Source organism: Candoia aspera, chromosome 8 (assembly GCF_035149785.1).
Source record: "Candoia aspera isolate rCanAsp1 chromosome 8, rCanAsp1.hap2, whole genome shotgun sequence".
Lineage (NCBI taxonomy): Eukaryota > Metazoa > Chordata > Lepidosauria > Squamata > Boidae > Candoia > Candoia aspera.
Window position 1 is genome coordinate 19,543,659 of NC_086160.1, and position 20,120 is coordinate 19,563,778.

General features: G+C 39.2%; 1 protein-coding gene across 1 annotated transcript in view; it reads left to right on the forward strand.

Moving 5' to 3' along the window:
• TUSC3 (tumor suppressor candidate 3) overlaps positions 1-20,120 on the forward strand; it is a 116,232-nt gene that overhangs the window by 51,224 nt on the left and 44,888 nt on the right. The window contains exons 3-6 of the mRNA XM_063310168.1: positions 3,322-3,439; positions 6,478-6,618; positions 11,746-11,886; positions 16,511-16,600. Coding sequence (XP_063166238.1) covers positions 3,322-3,439; positions 6,478-6,618; positions 11,746-11,886; positions 16,511-16,600 — 490 coding nt within the window. The remainder of the gene's footprint in view (positions 1-3,321; positions 3,440-6,477; positions 6,619-11,745; positions 11,887-16,510; positions 16,601-20,120) is intronic.

Sequence of the window (20,120 nt, forward strand, 5' to 3'; positions counted from 1 at the left end):
CTCATTTCTGAATCTAATTCTGTAAGATAAAGTATGGCTTGGCACATAAAGCACAGATAAAAGCCAAAACTCACAGCTTTAGAACCCTAAAGAAAGGTACTTTTCTCCTTCTAATGTCCTTTTCTTTGACAGGTGGAGTTCAGGATAATGTTTTGGAACACTAGAAATGTTGCCTGTATGAAAGAGGGATGGTATCATACATTTTAATTGTACCTCATTGCTTTGTAATTCCAACCAAGTAAAGATAGCCAGTGAGGTTGCTGAAAATGAGTCAGTGTTAATGAGTGTAGTGGCATTAAGTTATTTTAGCGTGATGAAGAGGTATCAGTTATGCATCCATATACAGAGAGTTTTCAGGACGAGCTTGTAGTCTTGATTCAACATGCATATGATCATTATTGTTCATCTTTACCAGTGCAGAGTTACCCATGAAGAATTTGGGAGCAATGGGGGGATTGTATATTCTTAAAAAAGTATACTTTATACTCTCTCAGTATCCTTGTGCACACAGAATGGTGTTACATCATTCCATGATCTTACTGTTCCCTCCATGGACAATAGATTTCCTGAAAAGATGATTCCAAAGTGGTTATGCAAAACTCTGTGACCTTTCAGTATACGACAAACAAGACAGGGCTGAGAGACCTATTTTTGTTTGTTTTGTTTTGTTTTATTTGTTTTGTTATTTGAGTAGCTGTTGTGCCAAGATTTGAGTTACTTAAACTGGATGAATATAAGTGTATGATCATGCTCTCTATTTGCATTCCTCTCAATAGACAGATAGTAGTATTTGAATATTTGTTAAAGATCCTTACAGTGACGAGAGATGAGAAAAAGTTAATTGGATCTATTAATGCTTCCCTTTTAAGTGAACATGATTAAAAACACATAGATCCCCAAACACAATTTAGTTTTAGATAAACTGTTATTTTTTAAAAAAAAAGTCAAGTCACTAAATGACTATAATTTTGTTAATGGTATGGAGTAAGATTTCCCAGTTCTGTCCTTTCCACTTACTTCGTCAGCAGCTGCCATGGATCAGTTAAAAAACAAAACACTAAAATTTAGAATAGTGATCTAAAAAAAAATGTGGATGAAGGTTTTCTGTGCCCCAGTGTAGACTGGACTGCACTTGGTCCCCACCCGCCACTCCCGCAGAACATAGAACTTCATGCAAGGCATGCCTATATCTCAGTTAATTTGTAATTGGCATGGGCATGCATACAATTAGGAACAATATGAGGAATACAACTCTCAGTGTCTTTTTATAATGGTTCAGAATTTAAGTTAAATAACAGGAAAATAAAGATTAAAAGACAAATTAATTAGAAAGGTAATGTTGTGTTTAACAGGGACGCGGTGGCGCTGCGGGTTAAACCGCTGAGCTGTCGATCGGAAGGTCGGCGGTTCGAAACCGCGCGGCGGGGTGAGCTCCCGTTGTTAATCCCAGCTCCTGCTCACCTAGCAGTTCGAAAACATGCAAATGTGAGTAGATCAATAGGTACCGCTTCGGCGGGAAGGTAACGGCGTTCCGAGTCGTCATGCTGGCCACATGACCCGGAAGTGTCTATGACAACGCCGGCTCCAAGGCTTAGAAACGGAGATGAGCACCGCCCCCTAGAGTCGGATTCGACTGGACTTTACGTCAAGGGAAACCTTTACCTTTACCTAACGTTGTGTTTAGGGCTGATTTCAATAAACATGTATCTAGTTTTAAGTCATCATAGCAATAAATCTTTACAGTGGTCAACTGTTTCATTCAGGCTTCACAGTACAAGAGTCGGTTTGCATACCCAAATTGAATGTAAATGTGAAGAATCACCCTCAAGTTCCCTACCAAACCTCCAGATGTGTTGGATGCGTTTCCAGAATTCCTAGTCAACATGGCTAACAGTAGGCATAAAATATTGGGGGGAGGAACTAACATATCTGGAGACTGTAAGTTGGAGAGGACTGTCCTGAGGTGTTTATTTTACTAGCATGCAGAATTGTGCATTGGCTATAGAGGAATCTGCAAAGAAGATACTTCGTTCACCAAACTCTCCCGTGTGTCCTATAATATATATTTGTAATAAATCACAGGAAGCACATACAGTAGCTCCATACAATGGAGGAGTGGGAGCTATGAAGGACAAACTGAAACCTTTCTATGCAACACACAGCAGTGCAAACCATTGCAATTCAGCTTAAGACACCCTCCTGTCTATAGCTAGCATGGAAGAAGAGTGCACAGTCTCCAGTAGTGTACAACTTAAACTAAGAGACCGTATGAAGAAGCTAGAAGATCAGAATTTGATGACCTATAGGATGGAGGCTAGCAAATCTGTAAGCATGTGAACGTTATGTCTGAGAGAATGGGCAATAAATAATTAATCCTACCAGGGCATGCAGATGAAATATTTCCAGATGTCTGCAAATTTACATCATGATAATAAAGATGGCATTGTTAAGGAATTGAGTCAATATATATTTTCCACTGCAATTTTCTTTCTGTTTGCCTATCTGTCTACTTTTTGTGTGTCCGTGTGCCTTCGAGCCAGTTTTTTGACTCCTGACGACTGCCTGGACTAGTCCCTGCAGTTTTCTTGGCAAGGTTTTGCAGATGTGGTTTGCCCTTGCCTCCTTCCTTGGACTGGGAGTGAGTGACTGGCCCAAGGTCACCCAGCTGGCTTTGTATCTGAGGTGGGTCCCCCAGTTTCTAGCCTGGTGCCTTAACCACTATACCCAACTGTTTCTACCTACCTACCTACCTACTTACCTATTAGATATAAGACCAGAGCATACAGCTCGGCCAATGGATATAGGATTGCAGCTTTAGAGGGCAATCTAAAAGAATCTTCTCATTTTATAGGAGGAAATTGCTGAGACTGATAAATTGATAGTCCATGTTAATCAAAGGCTCTGACTCATAGAATTATGAGTAATCCAGTTCTTTTCCTTGTCATTTTTTCATCCCCTCCCACTGTCACTGACATACTTGCAGAAGGGGAGAGAAAAGGGATATACACAAATATAGGGAAAAATGGACATTGTTTTGCATATAATTGTTATTTCCATGTGTAAACACAGTTATTGCTTTTTTTCCTTTATATCTGAAAATTTTCATTCGTATGCTTACGTTATATATTATGGAGGTGCTACTTTGCTGCTGCTGCTGCTGCTGCTGCTGCTGCTGCTATTATTTCTGTTTTATTCCTTGATACTTTGGTTTGGCTAAAACAGTTTAGCAGGATTTTGCAGGAAATAACATAAATAACGTTTTTTTGTCAGAGAAACCTGTATAATTCAAGCTGCTACATTATGTTTATGTTTCACTTTTAGGCAAGCTAATGAAGAATATCAAGTATTGGCTAACTCATGGCGCTACTCTTCAGCATTTTCAAACAAGCTCTTCTTCACTCTAGTTGATTATGATGAGGGTGCAGATGTTTTCCAGCAGGTGAGGTTATGCCTTGGAGAATGATAAAACTGCTTTTAAAGTAACTCCCTTCTTTGACAACCAATTTGTACTTCTTGTTCTATGAGTGGTAGTATAGTAGTGATACCTAGCTTGTAGCTGGTGTTTGGAAGCTAAGTTGCATTATGCCTGAGCCTTGTTGTACGTGGATGGAAGATATCCAGGGAATATCAAGCCTGTAGGCAAGATTAGGGCCGTAGAAGTAGGCAGTGGCAAACTTCAGGTAGTCCTTAACTTATGACCACAATTGGGACCGGAACTTCCATTGCTAAGCGTGTGAGTCATGCCTGATTTCACGGCTTTTTTTGCCATAGCTGTTAAGTGAATCATGTGGTTGTTAAGCAAGTCCAGCTTCCCATATTGACTTTGCTTGTTGGAAGCCGGCTGGGAAGGTCGCAGATGGTGATCACGTGACCCCAGGATGCTGCAACTATCATAAATACATGCTGGTTTCCAAGCTCCTGAATTCTGATCGTGTCACCAGGGGGGTGCTGTGACAGTTGTGGGAGGACCAATCGTAAGTCACCTTTTTTTCAACGCTGTAGTAACTTTGAACAGTTGCTAAACAAATGGTCTTAAGTCAAGAACTACCGGTATTTCTGTACAGTTGCCAAGAAAACTACATGAATGTGTCTGTAAAGTCATTAGGAGCCAATCTCACCTTCGAGGAGACTTTATTAATAGCCTTTATTTTCTAACGTTTGAAAAATATTTTGCTTATTTATATATTTTTAAAAGGCCAAGCTCAAGCACAATCTTTTTTTGATTGAGATTATTAGGGTACAACTCCCACTGTAATACATTACTTGGTGCCAAAGATAAGCATCACACTTCATTTGTTTCCCTTGCTTATAAAAATGCTAATGAATTTGATCCTTTCTGACCCAGTTCCAACATTTGTCTAATCTAGGCTTTAGATTCTCCAGAGCAAGCGACTGTGAATCTTTGACTAGCTTTCCCCTTCTCTGCCCAAAGTTGAGTTTAGTTTGAACTGAACATTCACACCTATCCACTAACTCATACATAATATGGAACTCTTTTCCCCTAAGACAAGGTGCAAAAAGGAAGGGAACTTCATAGGACCACAGGGACTGCATTTTAAGGCTTCCAGAATGGATGGGCCAACAATTATTCCCTTCCCCTTTTTGGGGGGGAGGGGGTATTTTTGGAATGGGAATATTAATTATATACCTTGAGATTTGTATCCACAGCTCTTAAAATCCCTGGCCCTCCCCTGCTCTTCCCGCCCGCTCAGTGAATTTCGGCCTGACTCCTTGCCCTCAAATGTTACTCATGCTTTATTTCTTGTGTAAGAAGAAGACGCAAAAAGAAAAAAAATGAGAAGGTCTCATGTAGCTTGCCATAAGTTATTTCTCAACCATCTAAACCATGATATGAATTATCAGAAGTATTTGAACATTGTTTTGTTCCAGGAGAACCTAGAAAATAAAAACGATCCTGAGAGATAGATTTAGCTTTCTGGAGAATGGTGGGGGGATGTAATATGTAAGAAAACCGATTAGGTTAAAATAACGTAAGATATTAACAGCTTGGCTTGAGACCAGAGTGCCTGAAGCTCTATTTCCTTGTACATAAATCTGCCTAAGTGGTAAGGCTTTCTCCCACAAAGCCTATTTATGGTCTATCTACAGTGCCATCTCTCTCTCTCTCTCCCTCGTCTAGCCTCAAAGTTGGCTGCTCAATAATATAAAGTGAGGGCTTGAATTTTCCTCATTGCTTTTTCTGGCTCGATTGAACAGACTCTTGATGTTTCTGATTCTTAAAATCTCTAGTTCACTTTTTTATTTTTTTGTTTATTTTTGTTAGATGACCTGGGCACCTTGTGGCAAAAAAGTAGAATATAGATATTTTAAATAAATTACCAGATTTAGTATAAAAAAACAGTTTATAGTAGACAGGATATACACAAAAGTTTTCTCCTTCTACTTCATTGGCTACTGCAGAGAGGACAGATAATGTGATGACATTATGCTGCGAGTAAGGGAAAGTGAATCTAATGGAAAAGGGAGAAATGCAAGAAATACGTTATCTACAGCTATCTTGCAGCTGAGAGAACTGCGCCGTTCAGCACCCCCTTTCCCCAGCCTTGCATAATTGAGTTTGTGCAAGTTCTTTTATTTGAAGAAATTAAAAAAAGAAAAAAATTAACTTTCCGTTGTCTTAGATTCACAAAACAGCTTGTGGTTTCAGTAAGTCTACACACTGTCACATTTGACAGAAAAAGCGTTTCGTAGTGTCTCATATTGCTATTTTATGCCATATTGGGCTGTCAACAAATATTCAGTGAAGGGACAGAATATGTTGCACTAGAAATAAATCCAATTATCTAGCATCTCACCTGATTATTATAGATAATTTGAATTTGCAATATTTAAATAATATACAGTATTTATGTAACGTAATTCAGTTGTGTATCAAACGCACAGTCCTAGTCAATGAAAGCAGCTTTGCATGTATATATCATTACAGGCAATTTTGTTTTTAGTTTGCGCAGGGTCCTAGCTACCCTTTCTCTCAATTTTCAGTATAATTTTATCCACGTTTATTTTGGTCTGATATTATACAAATACATACAATACTTTACTTCAATAGTGGAAAACAGTCGCACTGAATGAATTTTGCTCCAGAGCAGATGCTGAGGTCACAGGAAGAAGAAATGGACCTCCTCTTGTTTTTTCTTACAGAACTGGTTCTCTCAGTAAAAATACCCCATTAGATTTTATCCAGTTATTTAGCACTTGTGGATATTCAAGATTTCTGAAATTTTAACATGTCAGCAATTTTTACAGGGCCCTATAAGGTATTTAGGATTATTATCTTAGTATCATAGCTGGAAGGTTGTACAAAGTTTAGTAGTTTTTTAAGTCCCGCTTGAAAAGCTAGGTTTTCTGTGTCATACTATGACTTATGGTAATAGCTGTCAAAGAGACTGACAAAGGCAAAGAACTAGTATTAGTATGTTTATTTAATATTGAGGGCATCTTTGTTGTCTGTTTCAGCTCAATATGAACTCTGCTCCAACATTCATGCATTTCCCTCCAAAAGGTAAGCCCAAGAGAGCAGACACATTTGACCTACAGAGAATTGGATTTGCTGCAGAACAGTTAGCTAAGTGGATTGCTGACAGAACGGATGTTCACGTAAGTTACTTAACAGAAGAAAAAGACTGGCCCACATTTAATCTTCTAGGTTCTGTCACAAATTGACCTAGGAATTGGGGTTCACCCTTCAAATGATTTTCCCTCCCCCTGCAGTAATACTCTGTAAAAAGGACTAAAATAATAAAAGTACCAGCAGTGCCCTTCCATCACTCTGTAGTAACACAAAACATGGAAAAAAATTAATGAAGTATTTCAGACTTGCTTTGCATAGCTAAAATGTTAATCTTGCTCTCCCCTAACAGAACCTGAGGAATGATAGTATACCAATTAGGTGATTAATGTAAGCGTCCACTTGAAATATTACTTATTGCAAGTAATAACTCCAGAAATCTGACTTTTTAATACTATAAGGAAGCAGTTGGGTAAATACACTGAAAAACATTGTTTAACTGTATATAGATGTAGTAGCATGACCACTGCACAAAATTATTGAAACCACATTTCCACCATTTGGGGCCTGCCAGATATGTTGATTTCATCTCTCATAATTCTCAACCAACATGTAATTCAATGCCCTTGTCAGACACCCTATAGCCTAGATAGTCAAGATGGGTCTTGTGAAACTCACATTTGGAAAGCTTGGCATAAATCTTGGCATCTCTAAGCTTGCTTAATACCTGTTTGAGGAGGCGTTCGTATTCCTCCTCGGTTTCAGGGTAAATGAGAACATCGTCTAAATAAACCAGGACTCCTTTAAACAAATGATCATGTAATACTTCATTAATCAATTGCATGAAGACTCCGGGCGCCCCTGCCAACCCAAAAGGAAGAACTTTGTACTGAAATGAACCCAGTGGACAATTAAAAGCGGTTTTCCACTCATCTCCAGCTCGTATGCGGATGCGGAAATAGGCTTCACGAAGATCGAGCTTGGAGAAAACCTTGCCCTTAGACAAGTGAGCTAACATGTCCTTCATGAGCGGCAGAGGGTACTTGTTGGAAACTGAGATGGAATTTAACCCCCGATAGTCTGTACAGAGTCGAAGCGTGCCATCTTTCTTTTCCTGGAATAGCACAGGGGCCCCAACTGGGGAATTTGCAGGTTCATAAACCCCCTTGACAGATTTTTGTCAATAAAGTCCCGTAATGCCTCAAGCTCCTTCTGAGTCATTGGATAAATTTTCGGCTTGGGCAATTGAGCGTTGGGAACCAACTCTGTTGCACAGTCAGTTTTCCGATGGGGGGGTAGCTGATCTGCTTCCATTTCCCCAAAGATGTCTGCAAAGCCTTGGTATTGATTGGGCAAGCCTTCTAAACATGCCAAAGTAGGGTGCGGCGTGGCAATTGCAGCCCTTCCAACCCCCACACTTGAAGCTCTCTCCGCAGTAGGGGCTTGGTAAAACCCATCCTTAAAAGTCAGAGTTCTGTGTTCCCAATTTATATATGGGCTTTGATAGGTCAACCAGGGAATCCCCAGAATTATCAAGGGGTTGCCAACAGGTGCCACTACAAATTTTAAAGTCTCACGGTGGCTGCCCATTTGCATTGCAACAGTTCCAGTGAAATGGGTTGCTGCCCCCCCCGCCGTTGAACCATCCAACTGTGTGAAGATCAAAGGCTCCTAGAGGGGGAAGCTAGGCAGGTCCAAAGCAGCAACCAGATCAGGGTGAATCAGACACCTGGAACACCCAGAGTCAACTAAAGCCCAGACCTCTGTAGTCTTTGTGCGGGAGCCAATTTCACTTTTACTGCTAAAGTGGGACAGTCAGCACTCACCATAGCATCCTTGCGCCCATCCTCCCCCACCTGCCCGCAGGTGCTCTTCATGGCAGGTGGCTAGCGTTTCCCGCTGGCTCCTTAGAGTCATCTTCAGCCTCTCCTGAGAAGTAGAATACTTCTTCAGCGTCGGCTGCCCCCTTGGCTGCTGTCATCTGCCGCAAGGGGGGCGGCGATTTGGCCAGCAGCTTGCCTGCTCAATCTCCAGCCTTGGCTTTTGGGCAATTCACTGCTCGATGCCCTTCCTTTCCGCATCAGAGACACTGACCCCTCACATAGCGCCGATTTCTCTCCTCTTCCCAGGCTCTATAGCCTGGCCGGGCAGCAGTTGTGGCACTTCGGGGGCCCCTCATGGTGGCTGGTGGTTTTTCAGGTCGTCTGGTTTGCATGAAGGTATGCTGGGCATGCTCAGCCTTGCCGGCCAGACAGATCCATTCGTACAATGACTCTGGGTCGTCTCTACACAACGCCCATCATAGGACGTCCCGGTTGAGTCCCTCTTTAAACTGTTCTATTCAGGTTGACTCAGACCAGTCGGGGATTTTCCCTGCTAAAGCCTTAAACTCCAGGGCGTAATCAGCTACAGACAGCTGGCCCTGGGTAAGATCCTTCAGCGCCTTCTTAGCTCTTGCCTTGGCCAGAGGATCCTCAAAATGCAGCTTTAACGCCCCCATAAAGTCCTCGAAATACTCAAGTTCAGGGGAGTCAGCCTCACTTAATTGAACATACCAGTCAGCCGCTCGACCCTTCAACTTGGTGGCAATGGCAGTTATCTTAGCCTCTTCGGAAGGGAAGTATGCTCCAAACTGCCTCATGTAACTTTTGACATTGGTTAGAAAGAAAGATAACTTGGTTGGATCCCCATCAAACTTAACAGAGAAGTCTTTCACCCCCATTCCTGTTGGAGCAGAACCGGCGGCTGCTTGAGTGGTAGTTGTCGCTCTGCAGGGTGGAGATTCATCCCGGAGCCGTCTCCGGCCCCGCTCCGCCGGCGGTCCGGGTGGGAGGATGGGGAATGGTTGCGTGAAGCTGGGACCTCTGTCGTGCCTCCCCTGCCCCCCCAATGATAGAGACAGGTTTCTTAACATGTACTCCATCGATTCTATTTTGGCCTCCACCACTCTTAGCCTTTCAGAGGTTTGAGATTCCTCCCTCCCTCACATGTTAGGCTGTCTCTCTGTTGACACCATGGAAAATTCTACATCTGGGGGCAGCGGGAACCGATGCAATTCTCTCATTGCATCCCAGGTGATCAACTCTGCAGGCGATTTGCTGGGTGCCAGTTGCTCTGGTTCTCCCACATCGTTAGATTCCTCCACCTCAGGGCTGGAACTCGAATCTGAAGGTTTGGGGGGGAGGCTCAGTTCTCCGCTCCTGAGCGTCAACTCGGGCATCAAGCTAGCCGGCTCCTCAAGTCCCCCAGTCGTGAGCTTGGACTCGGCCATCGTTAACTATTTTCCCTCACAAGAAACTAATCTTGGTAGGAGCTAACGGTACAACTTTGGTGATTCTCAGCTTTATGTAATGATTGCCTATTCTAGAACACCATCAGACTCATGAGCAGGATCACAAAGATATCTGATTTATTAAAGAATAGTATGCAGGATCACAAAGAAAGCTGAGAATGAAAAAAGCGCGCCAAATGCAAACTAAAAACCCTCGGTACAAATGAGATCCCTCCCCCCATAGAATCTTCCCAGGCTCACAATCCCGGGTGCTCCTAATGGCTTCTGATGGTCCGTGGGAAAAGTCCTTGAGCAGAGCACATAACCCAAACACATTCCATTGAAATGAACATAGATATAGAGCTTGGCACAAGGTTTCACAGCAGCTCCCTCCCAAACAGAAACGCGTGTCAGCCCCATGGCATGTGAAACGTTACGATGTACAGTGCACATTGAAACAGTGAACATGACACAACAGCAGATTTGGAATTCATGTACTATTAATAATGTTAATAACCAAATGAAGAGGGATTTGCTTCACATCTTTTGGAGGAGGTCAGCGGTAGAAGAGGACCCTGAGTTCACTTATCAAATTATTCCTATTCTGTCTTCCTGAAAGAGTTGGGTCATAATTCACCAAGAAGAGTTGCAGAAGCGCTCTTGTTCTGTTCTTGGATTCCTTTCTATTTTACAGGAAGGTTAAACAAAAACAAAAACCCTTCCCAGTTGAAGTTTATTCAACTTGTTCTCCTTCCATGGCTGTTTTGTTGCCAGCTTGAAGATTGCCTCGCTCATGGAACCCACAGTGGATACTTCCCCCATTATCTTGAGCATATTCTCTCAAGTATAGTTTTGTCCTTGATTGTTGTTATGATGGAGGCAGCCATGTGTTTCAGTATCTGTTTTACTTGGGACGCATTGTCTGTATGCAATCTTTGAACCATCTGACTGCAACTACTGGGACTTACATTCCATGACATTGAGAGGGTGCTTAGATTCTCCAACCCTGTGTTAGAGGACACACTGGTCAAAGAACTAGACAAAAACTTTCTCTATAAAAAGATACAGGGACTCTTGCTGCCATATAAATACAGTGACAGTGTACATTATATAGGGTAGTATTCAACATGTCCCAACCTGATGCACTGTACATTGTACATTGAGCATCTTCTTGCCAGCCAGTTACAGTAATAATGACTATGAAGACTGCATGCTTTTATGTTAGTATTTTACTATATACCTGAAGGTAGGCCAGAGCTTTCTGTTCTAGCTGTGGCTAATGTGACATGAATGGGATCAGTTTTAATACATAGTGACAGTTTCTATTTTATCAGGCCACATTACAAAGGGCCCTACTGGTCATAGTCAGCACATAAGTAGAATTTTGTATGCTTTTGCCTAGCAAATTACATTTCTGAGCTTTCTAGGCAGGTGTGATGAGAGGGAAATGCCAAATAAAAGTCCCCTGGTAAGTTCATTGCAGACTGACTCACTAAATACAAGACCAACCCTCCCTCCCTCCCTCCTTCCTTCCTTGGTTCACTATCGTATTATAGAACTCCAGACTTTGGGGGATTTTCTGCAACTTTATAGAACTCTTCTTTAAAGTAAGATGTTAAGATTGATGTGATTTAATTAACAAAGGGCAAATTATTTATATTGTTTTATTTCCGAGAGCACAGTGTTAGCCAGTAGTGCTTTCTATTTGGATTTAAGTGGGTGTGCATGTTTGTAGAAACACCTTCTCTTTATATTGGCTTTATGTTTCTAGGAAATAGTTTTTTCATAACAGAAAATAAAGTTGTACTAGTTCTCTTGATTGATTTTCATGCACATGAGTTTAATCAGGAGCTTCTGATTTTTTTTTAAGGCTGCATTTTTCTTTTAGTGTCAGAAAGTAGAATTATACTAACCAAATTCTCCCACCCCCACCCCCATTTTACAGATCAGAGTGTTCAGGCCACCAAATTACTCAGGAACTATTGCATTAGCCCTTTTGGTGTCGCTTGTTGGTGGTTTGCTCTACTTGCGGCGAAACAACCTGGAATTCATCTACAACAAGACCGGTTGGGCAATGGCTGCATTGGTATGCCAACTTAAAAACAAAAAAGTTTTAAATTTAAATAATTCATTTCTGTATATCCCAGAGTTTCAAGTCTCGTTTGCACTCTTAATGAGAGAAAGTGCTGCATCAATAAATAGCTTAGAGAGAGACAGCATTGATTACAAAATCATAACAGGAACAGCTGGGCCTAATCTCAAGGGCAGTAAACTGTATTGGTTGAGTAAGGGCATGCAGTCAAGGGAGTACCAATACTCTAACTTATTTTAATTGGTTCCAGCACTGTTGGTAGGTATTTATTAAAGTGACAGTAGTTCTAAAGTTTAAATGTACAAAAAATATCAGCACTGTCTAGAAGGCCTCAGCATCTGAAAATCATCATATTCATTTATTTTTCAATCTCATATTACCTTTTGGTATTTTCAATGCACATCTACAAAATAATTCCAGCCTTTTGCATCTGTGGCAGCCAACCCATGCCTACAAAAATTCCTTTTTTTATTTGTAAGTGTTACAGCTTTTAAGTACTGCAAGATATGTTACTCCCTAAACCAGAATTTAAAATGTCCTGCCTGATATTCCTGAGCTTCTCAATGAAATCCTGCCTAAGGATTATAATTATTGTTTTAAAGCGTGGCGGACCTGAGACTCAAAATACAAATTTGCCGTGCTGCAGACCTATTCAAGAAGATCAGCTCTAGGTCAGATTCCACCTAGGTAATTATTAGGGCTGGGCAGAGCATTCGAAAGCATTGCAAAATGTTTTGGCACACAAAACATCCCTCTTTGAAGTGTTAAAGCAGCTGCATCCTTTGCCAAGCTTAGCAGCTGCTTAGAAGGCTGTCTCCAACTGTCTCTGTGTGCATGCAGAGGTGATTCTCTTGACTGGTGGCCCCAGTGGAAGTGTTGTCTGTGCATGCAGGCTGTTTTTGAAGCAGCTATACCAGCTTCGCAACAGCTGTATTAACACTTCAAAGAGAGATGCTTTGTCCACATTGTTCTCTTTTAAACATTTTGTACAGCTCTCTGTCATGTCTCTCGCCAGGTCTGGATGCAAAGTGATGAGCAAATCTCCACAGTTTGTTGACTGCAGCCACTCTAATGCTGAAATTGTTGCTTTTGCTGATCAGCAAGCAAGACCAGCATCAGCCACAAGCAGGTCACTTTCTGATAATGTTGATAAAGCATGATTCTGCTTCTAAAATATTATGTATAATTGACAAGGCATCAGTCAGTAGATATGATCTGTATTTTCAAGATGTATTTCATTCAGATAATTCATAGCAATTTGATATTACTTCCTTGTGGTAGCATGTATTTTGATACTAGGTTTATCCAGATTATGTTAGCAGGACTCAGGGAAAAATGTTAGCAAAAGTGTAACAATGCCTATCAGTGTTGATATGACCAGGTTCCAGCCTTATCCTACCAACAAGCATTGGGGTAGAACAAGACTGGAGCCCAATGAGGTGGTATGTGGATATATGCAAGAGTATTACCCTGGATGCCATGAGTTTCTATAAAGTTTATAGACTTTTTATTTTGATTATTGGGGGGGGGGAATTGTTTGTACTGTTTTCTGTGCTACCCAGCTCTAAGGCTACATTAATAGAGTCTTGCAAGTCTGACAGTACAAATCCCCTGCCCTCCTTATTTACCACCTGAGTGGTTAGTGAGGATCCTTCCTAAGTTTCTTCCATTGACCATTACTCTGTTGCAGGCTCCTTTCTCATTTATCTGATCATTCCCTAGGCAGCATCTCTTCTCCCCATCTTCCAAGGTCACCCTCGCATTCCGTCACAGAGTCTGAATATTGGCTATACATGTGCCAGCATGGTTCTGACCTACTTATCTGTCATACAATTAGTATTTTTAGCTATCTACCTCTCTCTGGTTTAGAATTAAGTGGAGCAGCTTTATATATTATGATTTTTTTTCTTGGAGGAAGCATGGGATCAGAATTTTTTCAGAGAGAGGGGAAAAGTTAGCATATTTCTTTAGAAAATAAATTGGATAATAATGCTTCAATCCATTTGAATACAGAATATTCAAGGGGTAAAAAACTGAACACCTGCAGTACAGTATATCATGATTCAGTAATTAAAACTTTACTAATATAGAAAAGCTGATATATTTCTTAAATAGGAAGAAGTTATTTGTGTAATGGAGTACAGAAAAATATCCTTTTAGCGTGTGTTTCATAGAGGGAAATGCAATCTTGTAGACCATATAATGTGTGAGTTGAGATACCTCATATATGTAAAAACATAAATGAGGAAATGGAACTGAATATCAGAGAATGTGAAACAATAAGAAAGTGAAATAAAATTAGCTGTTTCCTAGCCTTCTGAAAACAAAAGCAGCCCAAGGGAAACTACAGTGAAGACCAGTGTTCTCTGTAAATCCAGATTCCCAAGCATTCTGTAATCATCCAGTTCTAGATGTAGGGGACTTGTATAAAATGGCATGAGTTCATTTTACCTCCAGGCTGTATGTGAATTAGATGGTTCATTAACATTGTCTGCTAGCTTCCACATTAATAACATGCTAGTTTATTCTTTATTAATAGATAAGGCATTAAAATAGCAAGAAGGCCCAGACACTGATTTTTTTCAAATTGGCTATCACACAATAGACACATAGTTGTTGAAACAGCTCTTTGTTCAACTTAGTCAATAGGAACTGGGATGTAGATGTTTTCTGCAGCTTCAAAAAGCTGTAAATCCAACTGCATGAGCTCCCTGCTGGGCCTGAAATTACCTTGTATATGTACAATATTTTAGGTTTGCTAAAGACACTATTGTAAATTTGGTTTGGGGCTGATACATAGTTGAGAAACAAAAGTCCATCCCCATTCCATAGCACTTGGCTTTAAGGAGACACTTTTTTTGGGGGGGGGCTTCTTCCCTAGATACCCTTTTCTGTTCTTCTTGTCCACTTGTACCAATGTTCATGGTTTTATAGTTTATTGAATTATATTGTACCCTGATTGGGGATGATGTAATAATAAAAAGTGGATAATAAATCAAATGAATAAATAAGGATGAATACAACACTTTCTCTTTCCCTGAACTCATGAATATGAACTCATGGATATGAACTCATGGATATGAATGGTACCTAAGCTCCTTTTTGGTCAGAACAAAATCCTCATGAGATGTTCTTTTTTAGTATCTCAGAATCAGTTTGGTTGTTTGATGTGAGATAAATAGGAAAGAGTGTATATCCTAATTCATGTTGCTGTAGATTTTATACATGCTTTTTTAATATTGTAAAAAAAATGATAGGGTTTAATGAACTTGGACTTTGTTTTAGAATGTTTAATCCACTTCGATGAACTTGAAATGTTTTGATAGAAGTAAAAATAAAAGGATGATGAGAGGGAGCTAAATATACCCTTTAAAATTACAACATATAGTATGAAGCACTGTATTTCTATATATAAATTATATTTTATTTAGTTTAGGGCATGTAATATATGGTGACCATCATGTTAAATAACATTAAGAAGAGATTAACTGTAGATATTTGGGGTCTAAAAATCCAGATCAACTGTAGATCAAAGCAAAGAGATACAGAAGAACACTTTGCTTCTAACTACTGCGTATCTGGATTTTTTTGCAGTCCAGATACAGCAGTTCTTTCAACAGATAATCTGTGAGACTTGAAAATGAGCATGCCGTTTTGTGACACGAAGTTGATTTAATGAAAATTTTGCTTCAAACAGAACTTGGATTTTTTTTTTCCTTTTCATGGTTATATGGTTGTTGTTTTTTTATAGCAACTAGCATTTACAGTATGTATTCTTATTTTTTTGAGTTGCATGTAAGGTAAAGCTGAATAAAGTAACTGTAAACCTTGCTTTTTAGCTAAGATTGTGCTTTAATGTGGCATGCAATTAAGAACCCCCTCCTTCTAAATTACATTTTCACACTATTGGATGGATTTTTTTCTCCTAATCTTATAAGCAATTGTGCTCTGAGAAAAGGCTGCAAGTAGCTAACTTCCCCTGTTTACCATGATCTTGTTTACCAATGGTGAAATGTAGATGGAAGGTAGGTACCCATGGTGGCATATGGTTTTGACAATGATTGGAGAATTATTTTCCTCTCCTTCCATTTCTAAGCCTTGGGTCATATGAAAGGTGCATCTCCTAATGCTGGCTGGCTGCTACTTGATATTATTCTCCATTACATCTTGGGCTTCTGGGAGAGAGTGAAATGTACGCTGCCATACTATATTAATCTGAAAAGAGGATTTGTCCTTACTTAAATGAGTTCCCCCCCCCAAATAATTTATATTATCATTGTAATTTTTCATATTGGATGAAAATTAAAATAAACATTTAAGGAGGTCAGCAGGGAATAACCCTGTATTGTTCTCGTGATGAAATTAAGTCACAATTTTGCTTACCTAAGAAGACTCTTTTTATTGATAGTGAACATAAATCACCAGGCAGACTGTAAAAACCATTTCCACAAGTTGGAATTTCCTTTCTAAAGTTAGGACACGTCAGTCTCACAAAATATATTCTTCCCTTCTTTTCCTGCCTGCCATGTAAATAACTAAGATATAGGAATATATTTAAAAAGAAAAATATTTCCCGGGCATGATATAAATTAACATTTTATTTCTGTTTGTTTCTCAGTGTGTTGTTTTTGCAATGACTTCTGGCCAAATGTGGAATCACATCCGAGGACCTCCATATGCTCATAAAAATCCTCAGAATGGACAAGTGGTAAGTTCTTATACCAATGGACAAAATTAGCAGTGTCATTCTCAAAGCTTCTATGGTAGATGAAATGGCAGAGTATGAAAGGAAGTATGAAAATGAGTGGTGACTGTTTACCTCTGGGACAGTTTTCCTCAACACTGTTTCACAAATCATGAGCATTTGATTGCACATAAGCTTAATGGAATGTTGTTGTAGGGACTTGCAATGAATTTAAGGAAACGATTAGTCTGTTACAAAAGGTTGATGTGTAATATTCTTCAGTTAAATGTGTACCAATTATCTTTAAATCTTTGTAACAGATGGGTGAACTGCATCCTCATGTTTCTCCATTCTGTCTATGATTTTTTCATGAAGCTTTAAATGTTATTTTATAGTTCCCTTTTTCCTTGTGTGTCTGAGATGGCAGAAGATTTATCCAAGTGGAGCCCATTGTAGATGGCTAAATCTTAGCACAGAATACATGACAGTTAGTTGTGTTCTAATTAGCTAGTGCTGAATGTCCACCATAGCTTATTTCACATTAAATGTATAAACAATACAGCTTAGTTGTAATAAGTAAAACTTGCATATTGTTTTTATAGTTATAGAAGATACCTTTTATGTAATGAATTCTAAGTCTGCGATAGTTTTTTTATAACATATGTTTAAGTCTTTTTAGAACACTGAACTCTTACCGAAATACATAGGATATTTGGACAGTGTGGCAAACTGATGCTACTTTTTTAAAATCCTCATTGGTAGGTCTCCCCAGTGTGCTGTTGAATGTATTTTCCATCTTGATAAGATCTAAGTTAGCTGTTACATCAGAGATAGTCATTAAAATGAACCATGCAAAAATCATTGGAATATAGGCTCCTGTTTCTCACCTTGACAATAATCTGTAGTGAAGGACTTGTCATAAAGTAAAGGTGTATCAAAGAAGGGCAAGGCCCAACCAAGCTGAGGCAAGAGATGGGTAGATTTCTGGTTTCAAGTACAGCAAGGGTGTACTTAATTGGGAGATTCAATTGATTCTACATTCGTGGCATACATGTATTAATAGTCCAGTTGTTTACAATGCTTAAATATCTCCTTTGAATCTGAGCCAGGAAAGTAGCATATTAATCTTTTTAGCATATTAATATTTTTTCATCTTTTATTCCTTTGAATATGTAGATTTTGTGTATGTTTAATTTGAGTGTACAATAATTTTATGGTATAATGCTCTTCAGCCTTCCTGCTTGGATGAAAGCATATCATACATACGTTTGATAACAAATAGTCAAAGAAATTATCACAAACAATCAGGGCTTTGAAATTAAGGCATCCATGTGATCAGTTTTCATCCCATTGTAGAAAGACTGAATTGGGCCCTATTATTGGATATACTTTGAAGCACAATGAAGAAAATGGAGTTGTTGAGGGTTTTTCTTTCCTGTAAATGATAGAACTAGTTTTTACAAGAATACTTTTATTAGAAGCCTATATGAAATGTATTTTTTCTTCTTCCCCCCTCTACTTTATATTGAACTGAACTTCCCACAGTTTTCAAACTTTCTCATTATCGGTTAATGGAAAATAATTTGCCTAGCCTTTCAAAAGGAAATCCATTTTTGGTTTTCTTTGATGTTTCACATCATAATTAATGTAAGAAGAAAGTGACAACTTGAATTTAAATTTAATGACCGACTTGGTGACAGAAGGATAGGAGCTGATTGATGACACAATATGACACATTTAGTCTGACAGCTGTGTTATGCTGAACTTTGAGAAAATAAATAATAAATACGTATGTCACTAAAACTGTTTAGAATAGCTCAGACTTTTTATTACTGCATTTCATTATTTAACTTATGATGCATTTTACATAGAGTGACAGAAAGGTAAGAGAGTGCAGGAGCAGACGTTGATACTAACAAATTATAGTATGTTGAGAATTTAACGAATTGTCCATTTTATAAATTCTTTTGGGTGATTTTTTGTGTCTTGACGAGGACTATAAAGATACATCTTTCCTGTATCTTTATTTTTGTCTTTTTCTTGACTTCTTAGGGTGTATTGTCAATCTTCATATAGTATCTGACTTTATCCTCTTTTATCCTCTTTTTGAGTTGTCCCCTTATACAGATAAAGACTACAGTCCAGATTGCAAATAGCATATGTACATTTAAAAAACAGCAGTTTGCCACTAAATTTCTGCATGATAATCCTAAGGAGTTTTGAAGGGCTCAAAAATCCAGCTGGGGGAAGAAGCTGATGGAGCTGCAGATTTCCCATTCTTGATTTAAAGAGAAATTAATGTTTAAATCAAAGGATCTGCAATCTTTGGGGGGCTGCTAAAAGTACAAATCATGTACATATTTGGGTTATGAGCAGTTGCTTGTTTTATAGTTTTTCAGAGTGATGCTTCTTTAAGCAATATTGTTCAGAATTTTTTATGGATGATTGTTACAATCATTCAAATGTGAACTATATGGACTGTTCCATAACTCTGATCTTTGTATTTAAGGAACATATTTTTAAATACTATGCATGTTATCTTCCTTTCGAAGGAGAGAGCCTTAAAAATTCACAATACTGAATGTACATATGTATGTATGCATTTTGCTAAGCTTATATGCTGCTCCAATTGCAACCAACTGTGAGCTGCTTACATTACTAAACTCTGTAATAGGATTAAAACAAATACAGTGATAAAGTATAATCGGTTACCTCCTGCCTGAGCAACAAGGAATGACCCAATAACAATAAGAGCTCTTCTGCAGGATAGAAACAATAAAACCACATCAGTCCCCAAAATTTCTGTGAAAAACCCAGGTTTTTAATGCTTTTTGAAAGCCCAAAGTGGTTGGGGCCAGCCTGATCTCAAGTGGAATGCAGTTTCAGAGAAGGGGGCAGCCCAACTGAGAAAGCCCACTCCTATATCCTTCCCAATAACACTCAGTGGGAGAAGATCCCTTCCAGATGTTATTGGACAGGCAGAAGATTTATTATGGGCAGACCTGGCATTCAGTAGTGGCAGGCAGAGGACAGGGCCTTCAAGTATAGGGTAACCTGGATCCTAGATTGAGTATAGGGAACCAGAAGTAAGACCTGGTCTCAGATGACCAATTGCCTTTTTCAGGGAGTGACCTACCCACTGTCTCTTGCCATCTCTCCCTCTGCCTGTCACTACCTTGATCATCCCTTCTTGTCCACCTCTTGTCCATGATTTGGTAGTCGTCAACCCTGGCCAAAAGTAAAGGCATCACCATTCACAATGTTCTCTCCATCTAAATGAAAAGGAACTCATGGAACATTTTCAACTAAAATACACATTATTAGCTCTTGTGCCATAAAGCAAGACAATTGAATTAGCACATATTTATACTCACTACAGTCACAAATAATGTCACAATTCTCTTTTTAAAGTCTTATTTGGAAGGTTTACCACTGCTCTTTAATTATCTAATGTCAGAAGAAAATCCAGAATTACATGAAAAGGGTTGAAGTATTTTACAATACTGCAATAACATATTTTTGCTCAGTTCTTCTACTACAAATA